Source organism: Mustelus asterias, chromosome 7, assembly GCF_964213995.1.
Source record: "Mustelus asterias chromosome 7, sMusAst1.hap1.1, whole genome shotgun sequence".
Taxonomy (NCBI): Eukaryota; Metazoa; Chordata; class Chondrichthyes; order Carcharhiniformes; family Triakidae; genus Mustelus; species Mustelus asterias.
The window spans coordinates 8152016-8164509 of NC_135807.1; the positions used below are offsets into that span (position 1 = coordinate 8152016).

Sequence of the window (12494 nt, forward strand, 5' to 3'; positions counted from 1 at the left end):
AACTCCCTCCCTAACAGCACTGTGGCTGTACCTACACCACATGGACTGCAGCGATTCAAGAAGGCAGCTCACCACCACTTTCTCAAGGATGGCACAGTGGTTAGCACTGCTGCCTCACAGCGCCAGTGACCTGGGTTCAATTCCGGCCTTGGGTCACTGTCTGTGTGGAGTTTGCACATTCTCCCCATGTCTGCGTGGGTTTCCTCCGGGTGCTCCGGTTTCCTCCCACAGTCTGAAAGATATGCGTGTTAGGTGGATTGATCGTGCTAAATTAACACTCGTATCAGGGGGATTATCAGGATAAATGAGGGTTACGAGAATAGGGCCTGGGTGGGATTGTGGTCGGTACAGACTCGATGGGCTGAATGGCCTCCTCCTGCACTGTAGGGATTCTATAATTCTAATGAGGCGATAGCTGAAAAATGCTGGCCTAGCCAGCGACATCCAAAATCCCTCAAATGATTTTTTAAAAGCAGGTTTGTACGGAACATAAACAGAAATGAATCTCAGTTTGCCCAAATGCCCTTTTCCGTGCTGTTAAATCACTTCAAAAGCTCATTAAAGCCTTATTCCAATGCAACAAGCCAAATAAGAATTCAGCACAGAATATTTTTATGCCAAGGAATGGGCTTGAATCGGATTATTTTTAAATATAGCATTGATCTGAAATGTGATTTTTGGAAGCTATAAATGATATCAGAGGTTAAAACTGGATTAAAAGAATGTTTCCACAAATGAAATGTATTTCCAGATCGCATGGGGAGAGTTTGTGAAGTAATTAAAATTAGATCAACCTCACAACACTGCACACTGTACCATTTACACACAGCATGGGAAGGTCCGCTATATTTACAGATTATTTTTTGGTTTAGTAGTTAAAGCGAATGAGAGTTGTGGATCAGAGAGTCGCACTCTCCTCTTGGAGTAATGAGTCATCGGTTCAAGCCCCCCGCTAGGGTCCTGGACACGGAATCTGGAGGATTTTGCACTGTTGGAAATACGTTCTTCTGGATTGACCTTTAATCTCTGTCTGCTCTTGGGTTCCCATTTCATCTCAAACTAAAGAGACAGTTTAAAACATAACCATCCATTTCTAAAACCTTCAGGGAAGGAAATAGGGCAGCACAGTGGTTAGCACTGCTGCCTCACAGTGCCAGGGACCCAGGTTCAATTCCAGCCTCGGGTTTAATCATAGAATCTCTACAGTGCAGAAGGAGGCCATTCAGCCCATCGAGTCTGCACCAACCACAATCCTATCCAAGCCCTATCCCTGCAACCCCACATATTTACCCTGCCAATCTCCCTGACACTAAGGGGCAATTTAACATGGCCAATCCACCTAATCAGCATATCTTGGACTGTGGGAGGAAACTGGAGCACCCGGAGGAAACCCACGCAGACACGGGGAGAACGTGCAGCCTCCACACAGACAGTGACCCAAGCTGGGAATTGAACCCGTGTCCCTGGCGCCGTGAGGCTGCAGTGCTAACCACTGTGCCGCCGAAATGTTTAAAACCTATTTATTTATTAGTGTCAGAAGTAGGCTTACATTAACACTGCAATGATGTTACTGTGAAAATCAAAAGAGAAAATGCTGGAAAATCTCAGCAGGTCTGGTAGCATCTGTAAGGAGAGAAAAGAGCTGATGTTTCGAGTCCAGATGACCCTTTGTCAAAGCTGTCAGATCTGCTGAGATTTTCCAGCATTTTCCGTTTTGGTTTCAGATTCCAGCATCCGCAGTAATTTGCTTTTATTACTGTGAAAATTCCCCAGTCACCACAGTGCGGTGCCTGTTCGGGTATGCTGAGGGAGAATTTAGCACGGCCAATGCACCTAACCAGAGTGCCTTTCGGGCTGCGGGAGGAAACCGGAGCACCCGGAGGAAACCCACGCAGACACGGGGAGAACGTGCAGACTCCACACAGACAATGACCCAAGCTGGGAATCGAACCTGGCTCCTTGGCGCTGTGAGGCAGCAGTGCTAACCACCGTGCCATCCTATTTCCTGACGCTCTGTGTGGTTCTGAAGCAGAAGAGATTGAGGAGAGATCGAATTAAAACAAATAAAATTATGAGCAGTCCAGTTTGAGTGAATAGGAAGACCCAATCCCTGTTGGTTGGATCTTTGGTAAGAAGGGTTCAGAGGGGATTCAAGCGGAAATCTTGTCAGACATGCTAAATTCTCCCTCAGTGTACCCGAACAGGTGCCGGAGTGTGACGACTAGGGGATTTTCACAGTAACTTCATTGCAGTGTTAATGTAAGCTTACTTCTGACACTAACAAATAAATTTAAACAGATGCTTTTTAAAGGATGTGAGGCAACCTGCCTCCACCACCCTCCCAGGCAGCGCACTCTGGGTAGAAAGGCTTTTTCTATAAATGTGGTAAATAAATTTTGCGATGCCATTTACTGTGCAAAGAAGTCAATTAGTTTTACACAACACCTTTGTAAAATATTCTGCCCCGTTCAACCTGAATCCCTACAGAAACTGGTTCTATTCGTCATAAATAATCTCCAGCGTTGGCCGTGAAAGGCATCTCTTAAGTTGTGTTTGTATTTCCATCTTTACATTGTTAAAAATTAATATTTCTGTCTGGAAACTAAAACGTGTGGAATGCCATAAAGCTTGGATCAGGCACAGCTCAGTGGCCAGCGCTCCTGCCTCTGAATCAAATGTTTTGGCCTCATATCTCACTCCGCAAACTTGAGCACAATAGGCTGACATTCCAGTGTCAGTAACAAGGGAATGCCGCACTACCAGAGGTGCCGTCTCCCACGTGAGCTGTTAAACCAAGATCCTGTCAATTCTCTCAGGTTCCTGTAAGTGATCTCGTTGACACTATTTTTAGGATGGTCAGAGTGGTTTGGATGTGGGCCTTGTTGGCTAGGCCAGCATTTATTGCCTATACCTTACTGCCCTCGAGAAAGCTACTTTCTTGAACCGCTGCAATCCGTGTGGTGTAGGTACACCCACAGTGCTGTCAGGGAGGGAGTCACAGGATTTTGACCCAGCGACAGTGAAGGAATGGCCGATATATTTCCAAGTCAGGATGCTGCGTGGTTTGGGGAGAAACCTGCAGCTGGTGATGTTCTGGTACGCCTGCTGCCCTTGTGGGAGCAGTCCCAGGTTTAGAAGGTGCTTTTGAAGGACATTTGCCAAGTTATCGCATTACTGTGTGTGGGAGATTGCTGTGTGCAAATTGACTGCTACGTTTGTTACATCAGGGTGGCACAGTGGGTTAGCACTGCTGCCTCACAGCGTCAGGGACCCGGGTTCAATTCCCGGCTCGGGTCACTGTCTGTGCGGAGTCTGCACGTTCTCCCCATGTCTGCGTGGGTTTCCTCCGGGTGCTCCAGTTTCCTCCCACAGTCCGAAAGACATGCGGGTTGGGTGCATTGGCCACGCTAAATTCTCCCTCAGTGAACAAGCACCGGAGTGTGGTGACTCGGGGATTTTCACAGTAACTTCATCGCAGTGTTACTGTAAGCCTACTTGTGACACTAATAAAAAATAATAAATACAGTACAGAAGGAGGCCATTTGGCCCATCAGTCTGTAACGGCAACAATCCCACCTCGGCCCTATCCCCGTAACCCCACGTATTTACTCTCCTAATCCCACTAAGGGAAAATTTAGCATGGCCGATCCACCTAACCCGCACATCTTTGGACTGTGGGAGGAAACCAGTCTTGAGTCACTGTCTGTATGGAGTTTGCGCAACCGGGTGCTCCGGTTTCCTTCCACAGTCCAAAGATGCGCGGGTGAGGTTGATTGGCCATGTTAAATTGACCCTGGTGTCAGGGGGATTAGCAGGGTAAATGTGTGAGGTTCCGCGAATAGGAATTGTGGTCGGTACAGACTCGATGGGCCGAATTGCCTCCTTCTGTACTGTAGGAATTCTATGATTAGAAACCGGAGCACCCGGAGGAAACCCACGCAGACACGGGGAAAACATACAAACTCCACACAGACAGTGACCCGAGGCCGGAATTGAACCCGGGTCCACTGGCGCTGTGAGGCAGCAGTGCCAACCACTGTGCCACCATTCAGCGAAGTCAACTAGAGTGATACAGAAGCATAGAGGGATTGGAACACTTTCTCATAATAAACAGTCTTTTTGGTTTGCTTTTTAGATCCTTTTGCCACCCAATGATGAAGCCATGATGATACCTACGAAAGATTCTCCTCCACCTTACATGTCAGCTTAAAGATCATGACAGCAAGAACCGCACGAGTATTGAAGCAACACTGTCAGAGCAAAAAAAACTATTCCAGAGATGCTTTCATTCCATGAAGTGTTTCCATCATTCTGGGAGTGAAGCTTTCTAGAAATACGATTTGGGTTTTTTTTGTTTTGCTGTGGTTTCTCGTTTCAGAAATATAATCCCAGAACATTTATTGACATTTTATCATTCCCTATCATGTTTGAAATGTTTCTAAAATTGATTCTGAATCCTATTGTCAGCATTCCCTGCTGTTTCGGAGACAATTGTAGTGAGTCGAACTCTCTGATTCCAAACAGGAATATTACAGTGTTTTACAAAGAAGCTAGTTTGCTGATGTGAAGATCAGGTGACTGATTCTGAGCATTTTGATTTGCTGCAGTGATTGTGAATAATTTATTTTTGTTGTTGTATATTTTCCATTTGCCTCCCCGTTACAAAGGACCAACTGTTAACCTGCCATTGATTAATAGTAGTTTATTTATTAGTTTATTTATTAGTGTCACAAGTAGGCTTACATTAACACTACAATGAAAATCCCCTAGTCGCCACACTCCGGCGCCTGTTCGGGTACACTGAGGGAGAATTTAGCGTGGCCAATGCACCCTAACCAGCACGTCTTTTGGACTGAGGGAGGAAACCGGAGCACCCGGAGGAAACCCATGCAGACACGGGGAGAACGTGCAGATTCCACACAGACAGTGACCCAAGCCAGTAATCGAACCCGGGTCCCTGGCGCTGAGAGGCAGCAGTGCTAATCACTGTGCCACCGTGCCGCCCCTCTACCTAGAGTACAATTGACATAGAATCAAACAGCACAGAGGGAGGCCATTTGGCCCATCGTGCCTGTGCTGGCACACTGAAACAGTTGTCCAATTAGTCCCACTCCCTTACTCCTTCCCTACGCCCCTGCAAATCTTCTCCCCTTCAACTAGTTATCCAATTCCCTTTTGAATGTTACTACTGAATCTGCTTCCACCGCCCTTTCAGGCAGCACCTTCCAGATCACAACCCACTTGATGGGCCGAATGGCCTCCTTCTGCACTGTAGGGATTCTATGATTCAGTCGTTCAAAAGAAAAGATCCCTCTCATTTTAATTCTTTACCATCTGCCTCAAATCAATAATCTCTTGTGAGTAGCCCTTCTGACATTGGAAAATGTTTCTTCTTATTCATTCTATCAAAACTTTCCATGATTTTGAGCATCTGTATTATATTTAAATAAATACATCTATTTCTATCCTTCTGCCCTCTTCCCTCCCTCCCAGAACCATGACAGTGTTCACCATTGTCCTCACGTTTCACCCCACCAGCCTCTGCGTGCAAAGGATCATTGGTGGCCTTTGATGAGCTGTAGAAACAGGGTTATCTCCTCCTAGCTAGAGGCAACCTGGCTTCCTCTATCTGCTCTGTCCGTCCTTCTAACAGTAAACAACCAAGACCTTGCTGGAGGGTTCTTGCGAATCTGAGGTCCTTGAGGGTGTGTAAGGGGCACTGGGGTCGAAGTGTTTGACAAACATGCGTTCTTACTCTAACCTCTTCTGCCTTTTCCCCCAACTCCAGCATGATGCCAGCAGCAAACACTTCTCCCCCTCACCTCTCCTTTCAGCATTTTGTAGAGGCCATTCCCTCTGTGACATCTTGGTTCACTCCTCCATCGCACCCAGCACCTTGTCCCTCTCCCACGGCACCTTCCTGGAAATCGCAGGAGGTGTAGCCCCCGGCCCTATACCTCCTCCCTCTTCACTGCCCAAGGCCCCAAACACTCCCTCAAGGTGAAGCAGTGATTTACTTGTTGGTTATTTATTGCGCGATCTCCTCTAGACTGGGGAGAGCAAGCGCAGACTGGGTGACCGCTTTGTGCAACACCCTCACTCAGTCCGCAAGCACGACGCTGACCTTCCTGTCACCTGCCATTTCCATCTTGCTCTCATTTCTGTCTTCGGTCTTCTTCAATCTTCCAGTGAAGCTCAAGGCAAACTGGAGGAACAGCACCTCACCTTTCGATTAGGCACTTTACAGCCTTCTGGACTTAACATTGAATTCAATAACTTCAGAGCATGAATTAAAGTTTATTTAAGTTTATCTATTAGTTTATTTATTAGCCTCACAAGTAGGCTCACATTAACATTAAATTACATTCAGTTACAAGGAGAGGCTGGATAGACTAGGACTTTTTTCCCTGGAGCGTAGGAAACTTAGGGGTGATCTTATAGAGGTCTATAAAATAATGAGGGGCACAGATCAGCTAGATAGTCAACATCTTTTCCCAAAGGTAGGGGAGTCTAAAACTAGAGGTTAAAGGTTTAAGGTGAGAGGGGAGAAATACAAAAGGGTCCAGAGGGGCAATCTTTTCACTCAGAGGGTGGTGAGTGTCTGGAACAAGCTGCCAAAGGCAGTAGCAGAGGTGGGTACAATTTTGTCTTTTAAAAACATTTAGATAGTTACATGGGTACGATGGGTATAGAGAGATATGGGCCAAACGCGGGCAACTGGGACTAGCTTAGTGGTTTAAAAAAAAAGGGTGGCATAGACAAGTTGGGCCAAAGGGCCTGTTTCCATGCTGTAAACCTTTATGATTCTGTAACACTGCAATGAAGTTACTGTGAAAATCCCTTAGGCGCCACACTCCGGCGCCTGTTCGGGTACACTGAGGGAGAATTTAGCGTGGCCAATGCACCCTAATCAGCACGTCTTTCAGACTGTGGGAGGAAACAGGAGCACCCGGAGGAAACCCACGCAGACATGGGGAGAGCGTGCACAGAGAGTGACCCAAGCCAGGAATCAAACCCTGGTCTCTGGCGCTGTGAGGCAGCAGTGCTAACCACTGTGCCACCGTGCAAATTCTGCCCTTCATTTTGATGTAATTTTTTTCCCAACCCCTCTCCCCCCACAGGGAAAGTCTGTAACTTGTTTATAGGTTTTGCTTCCAGAGACTGTTGACCCTTGTTTTGCTAAGAACACACTCTGCTCTCTGACCTTCTTGCCACTATTAGCATCGGTCTCAGCTTTTAACATCATCATTAACCACTCTGTCTTGTGTCCATTGTCACATCTCTCCTTATCTTCCACCAATCATTGACCTTCTATTGTGCCCCAACAGCTACTGCTCCTCTCTCCAACAGTGTAAAATCCATCTCCTTTCTACCTCTCTTTAGCTCTGGCGAAGGGTCACCCAGACCCAAAATGTTAACTCTGTTACAAAAAGAGAGAATCATAGAAACCCTACAGTGCAGAAGGAGGCCATTCGGCCCATCGAGTCTGCACCGACCACAATCCCACCCAGGCCCTACCCCCACATATTTTACCCACTAATCCCTCTAACCTACGCATCTCAGGACTCTAAGGGGCAATTTTTAACCTGGCCAATCACCCTAACCCGCACATCTTTGGACTGGAAAATGCTGGAAAATCTCAGCAGGTCTGGCAGCATCTGTATGGAGAGAAAAGAGCTGACGTTTCGAGTCCAGATGACCCTTTGTCAAAGCTAAAAGGCAGAGAAAGTGGGAGGTATTTATACTGCAGGGAGAGGGAATGAAGGATGAGTTATAGCCACAAAAACAAGGGGAAAGGCTAAGAGGTGCTAATGGCACTCCTTAATGGCTTTTATCCAGACGTTAACTCTGTTTCTCTCCACAGATGCTGCCAGACCTGCTGGGTTTTTCCAGCATTTTCTGTTTTTGTTTCTGGACTCAAGTTCAATAACTTCAGACCATGAATTCTACTCTCTATTTTGATTCCAGCCCCCACAACCAGTGCAGTATTTTGCTTCATAAAAGCAAATTACTGCGGGTGCTGGAATCTGAAACCAAAAGAGAAAATGCTGGAAAATGTCAGCAGGTCTGGCAGCATCTGTAAGGAGAGAAAAGAGCTGACGTTTCGAATCCAGATGACCCTTTGTCAAAGCTAAAATGTATTTTGTTTCTATTCTTATCTTCTTTGATTCTGAATTTTATTCACTTTTTTGCGCACATTACATCACAAGGCTGATTTTTCCACCCCTGGTTTATTCACACTCCAAACATTCAAATCAATCAAGACCGACAACACTATTTAATCTCGTGATCGAAAATAACACATGAATTGGTCAGAACTGCGAACAGTTAGAAACTATTTACATATGCTAAATAAAGCAGAAACTGAGTCACTTGTTAGCACAATGTGCACCTCATTGTTAATGAATGAAATCACAATACTGTTACCTGAAGAGCTGTCTGTGTATATGTAGATCTTCCTGTAAATACTTCTGGTTTAATAAATCCTGTGCACTCTGTCTTTGATTCCTGTGTCATGTTTATTACCTGAGTCAACAAGAAAGATGCACGCGACATTTCAAAGGATAGCTAAATGATTCCAGGTATGATTTAAGTTTAAGTTTATTTATTAGTGTCACAAGTAGGCTTACATTAACACTGCAATGAAGTTACTGTGAAAATCCCCGAGTCGCCACACTCTGGTGCCTGTTCGTGTACACAGAGGGAGAATTTAGCATGGCCAATGCACCCTAACCAACACGTCTTTCCGACTATGGGAGGAAACCGGAGCACCCGGAGGAAACCCACGCAGACACGGGAAGAACGTGCAGACTCCGCACAGACAGTGACCCAAGCCGGGCAATCGAATCTGGGTCCCTGGCGCTGTGCGGCAGCAGTGCTACCCACTGTGCCACCATGCCGCCCAATGCCACCCATGTCACCATGCCATCCATATGAAATGCACCAATTCTAATCGTCACGGCGGTACAAATTGATTCACGTGTACCAGGCTGACAGCTGGGCGAGGAAACGGGAATGTCCACATTGTACATAATCGTTCCAAATCGGTTACACCCTCAGTCCATGATGAAGATAAACTGTGGAAGATTGGGATGCTTTTATTGTTCCGATCCTCCAGCATCACCTATGACTCAAGTTTTGGGAATGTGGGGTGGGATTCTCCAGTCTCATCCATGGTGGGAACCCATTGCGAGCAAGAATGGAAAATTTGGCATTCCAGACACAAACCCATTCGCTGTCAGCTGTACTGGAAAATCCCAGCCGTAGACAAGAATGGGAGATTTCAGCTGTGGCTGCCTATTGGCTGCGTACTGACACATTGGGCGGAATTTTATGACCTCATCGCACCCATTTTGCAGCAGGAAAAAGTCGTAAAATCGGGCGTGATGCGATTAGCGAGAATGTTGCCCGTTTTCGCGCCCATTCCCATTTTACCAAAAAAATTGGCGTGATTGGGACCGCGCCCAAAACGGACCAAACATCAATTTGTATTTTTTTGCATTCATGGCAATATAATGAGTGAGCTTCACTCCCAATCGTCCCAGCTCACCTGCTTTAACCACCTTGTTCACTGCAGCTGGAAACGGTGAGGAAAACACCTCGAGTATAAAAGTCACATTCAGGCGCTGGAGCAGAGAGGGTGAGTGAGGAGGGAAGTCTCTGCTTTCAAACTGCTCCGTGCTGCTCAGGGGGGGTTATTTCGTGGCAGCCATGTTGCGCTTCGGGTTGGGGGGGACCTGCAATTCCACCAATCTTTGTGTCATCCGCAAACTTACTAATCAAACCAGTTACATTTTCCTCCAAATCATTTATATATATAAAACAAACAGCAACGGTCCCAGCACTGATCCCTGAGGAACGTCACTTGTCACAGCCCTCCATTCAGAAACGCACACTTCCACTGCTACCCTCTGTCTTCTATGACCGAGCCAGTTTTGTATCCACCTTGCCAGCTCACCTCTGATCCCATGCAACTTCACCTTCTGCACCAGTCTGCAATGAGGGACCTTGTCAAAGGCCTTACTGGAGTCCATGTAGACAACATCCACTGCCCTACCCTCATCAATCATCTTCGTCACTTCCTCGAAAAACTCAATCAAGTTAGTGAGACATGACCTCCCTTTCACAAAACCATGTTGCCTCTCACTGATACATCCACTTATTTCCAAGTGAGAATAAATCCTGTCTCGAAGAATCCTCTCCAATAATTTCCCTACCACTGATGTAAGGCTCACCGGCCTGTAATTACCTGGATTATTCTTGCTACCCTTCTTAAACAAAGGAACAACATTGGCTATTCTCCAATCCTCTGGGACCTCCCCCCCATAGCCAGTGAGAATACAAAGATTTCTCTCAAGGCCCCAGCAATTTCCTCCCTTGCCTCTGTCAGTATTCTGGGGTAAATCCCATCAGGCCCTGGGGAATGTTTCTCAAGAAACCCAATGCACAGAGTGCGGAGATTCGGGTCTGAAGTTGAACTGAAAAAACAGTCGTGATTTAGAACAGTTTTCTCGCCAATTCAGCACTTTTGGGAGAATCGCCCCCAACTGTTTCAAGAAGCACTCGTGGATGCTCCTTCCAAACTCTGCCCCATCCACGCCCCTAGCACTGAGTCCGAGTAAATATGTGGGAAGTTAAAGACAATATAGGGAAAGTAGATGTGAAAGTGACGGCTGCCTTAAACCTTCATGCCGCCGGGTCCTTCTGGACCCCCGCCCTCCTCCCGCAAGCACGGGACCAAAGCCCACCCCATCGCTAGCATGTTCCTCCACACCTTCCCCGACATGGGACACTGGCACTGGGGCCCTCCCAGTGGGTCCCCCTGCGAACCTCCGACATGCCCACCCCCTCCCCCCCTCCATCAAGACCTCGGACATGCCTTCCCATCAAGGCCGCCTTCACCATCCACCCCTGCATGACATCATCGTCAGACCCCAGAGCCCCCCATTATAGCCCCCAGACCACTCCCACCCAGGCCCCACCCTCTCGGCACAACCCCTGGCTCCTAATCACCATGACCGAGACTGGCTTATTAATGGCTGAATAAAATGGGGAACATTTTTACTCTGAAATATTAAAATGTGGCATTAATCACCATGTGGAGAGGTGGAGCTGAATATCAGAGATATATTTAAGGGGAAGTTAGCTAAGTACCCAAGGGAAAAAGAATAGAATAGAAGGGAATGTTGATGAGGTGAGATGAAATGACTAAGGAAATTTGGCATGTCGGCTACGACTCTCACCAGCTTTTACAGATGCATCATAGAAAGCATTCTTTCTGGTTGTATCACAGCTTGGTATGGCTCCTGCTCTGCCCAAGACTTCAAGAAACTACAAAAGGTCGTGAATGTAACCCAGTCCATCACGCAAACCAGCTTCCCATCCATTGACTCTGTCTACACTTCCTGCTGCCTCGGCAAAGCAGCCAGCATAATTAAGGACCCCACGCATCCCGGACATTCTCTCTTCCACCTTCTTCCATCGGGGAAAAGATACAAAAGTCTGAGGTCACGTACCAACCGACTCAAGAACAGCTTCTTCCCTGCTGCCATCAGACTTTTGAATGGACTTACCTTGCATTAAGTTGATCTTTCTCTACATCCTAGCTATGACTGTAACACTACATTCTACACTCTCTCCTTTCCTTCTCTATGTACGGTATGCTTTGTCTGTTTAGCGCGCAAGAAACAATACTTTTCACTGTATCCCGATCCATGTGACAATAATAAATCAAATCAAATCAGAAGGGAATGAGAGTGGATGTTTGTGAGGTGCATTAACACCAGCAGGGACCAAGTGGGCTGAATGGCCTGTTCTGTGCTCTAAGTACGGTTGCCAACTGTGTCTAAATGTATTCCTGGAGGTTTCATCACATGACTTTCCCTCTACACTCCAGCCATTAGTCGGCCAACACATCCATTCTGGTGACACACGGCCTTCCTGCACCAATTGGAAAGCAAAAGTGCTCATTAGCCAATTCGATGACACTTGACAACAGATTTCCCCCCACAACCCCCCACAACCACCCGCCCACCCCCCGCCCACCCCCACACCTGTTTTTAATATGTTTATTCTGGTGAAGAGAAAATGTTTCAAAAAATGGCTAAACAAAAGCAATCTTTTTTGAATGTCCGGATGATTTTTTTCCAGGGTCACACACAGCCGTGTCCTGGAGACTCCAGGCTGATCCCGGAGAGTTGGTAACCCTAGCTGTAAATACTATGAAGTAATGAGTCAGCAAATTATCCTCCAGCACGGTGGCACAGTGGTTGGCACTGCTCCCTCACAGCGCCAGGGACCCAGGTTCGATTCCCGGCTTGGGTCACTGTCTGTGTGGAGTCTGCATATTCTCCCCGTATCTGTGTGGGTTTCCTCTGGGTGCTCCGGTTTCCTCCCACAGTCCAAAAGACGTGCTGGTTAGGAGCATTGGCCGTGAATTCTCCCTCAGTGTACCCGAACAGGCGCCGGAGTGTGGTGACTAGGGGATTTTCACA

The 12494-nt window shown here is 47.0% G+C and overlaps 1 protein-coding gene across 2 annotated transcripts in view; it reads left to right on the forward strand.

Annotated features, from left to right (window-relative positions):
- The window catches only part of laptm4b (lysosomal protein transmembrane 4 beta), a 66721-nt gene extending 58297 nt beyond the window's left edge, over positions 1–8424 (forward strand). Inside the window, exons 7-8 of one of the 2 annotated variants that reach the window (XR_013498370.1) lie at positions 4136–7455; positions 8063–8424. Coding sequence is in view for 1 of the 2 variants with exons in the window: in XM_078217007.1 (XP_078073133.1) it covers positions 4136–4210 (75 nt within the window). In the remaining variant the exon portion in view is untranslated. Of the gene's footprint in view, positions 1–4135; positions 7456–8062 lie in introns of those variants that run through there. The other variant, XM_078217007.1, reaches the window with a different exon arrangement.
- The last annotated feature ends 4070 nt before the right edge of the window (positions 8425–12494 follow it).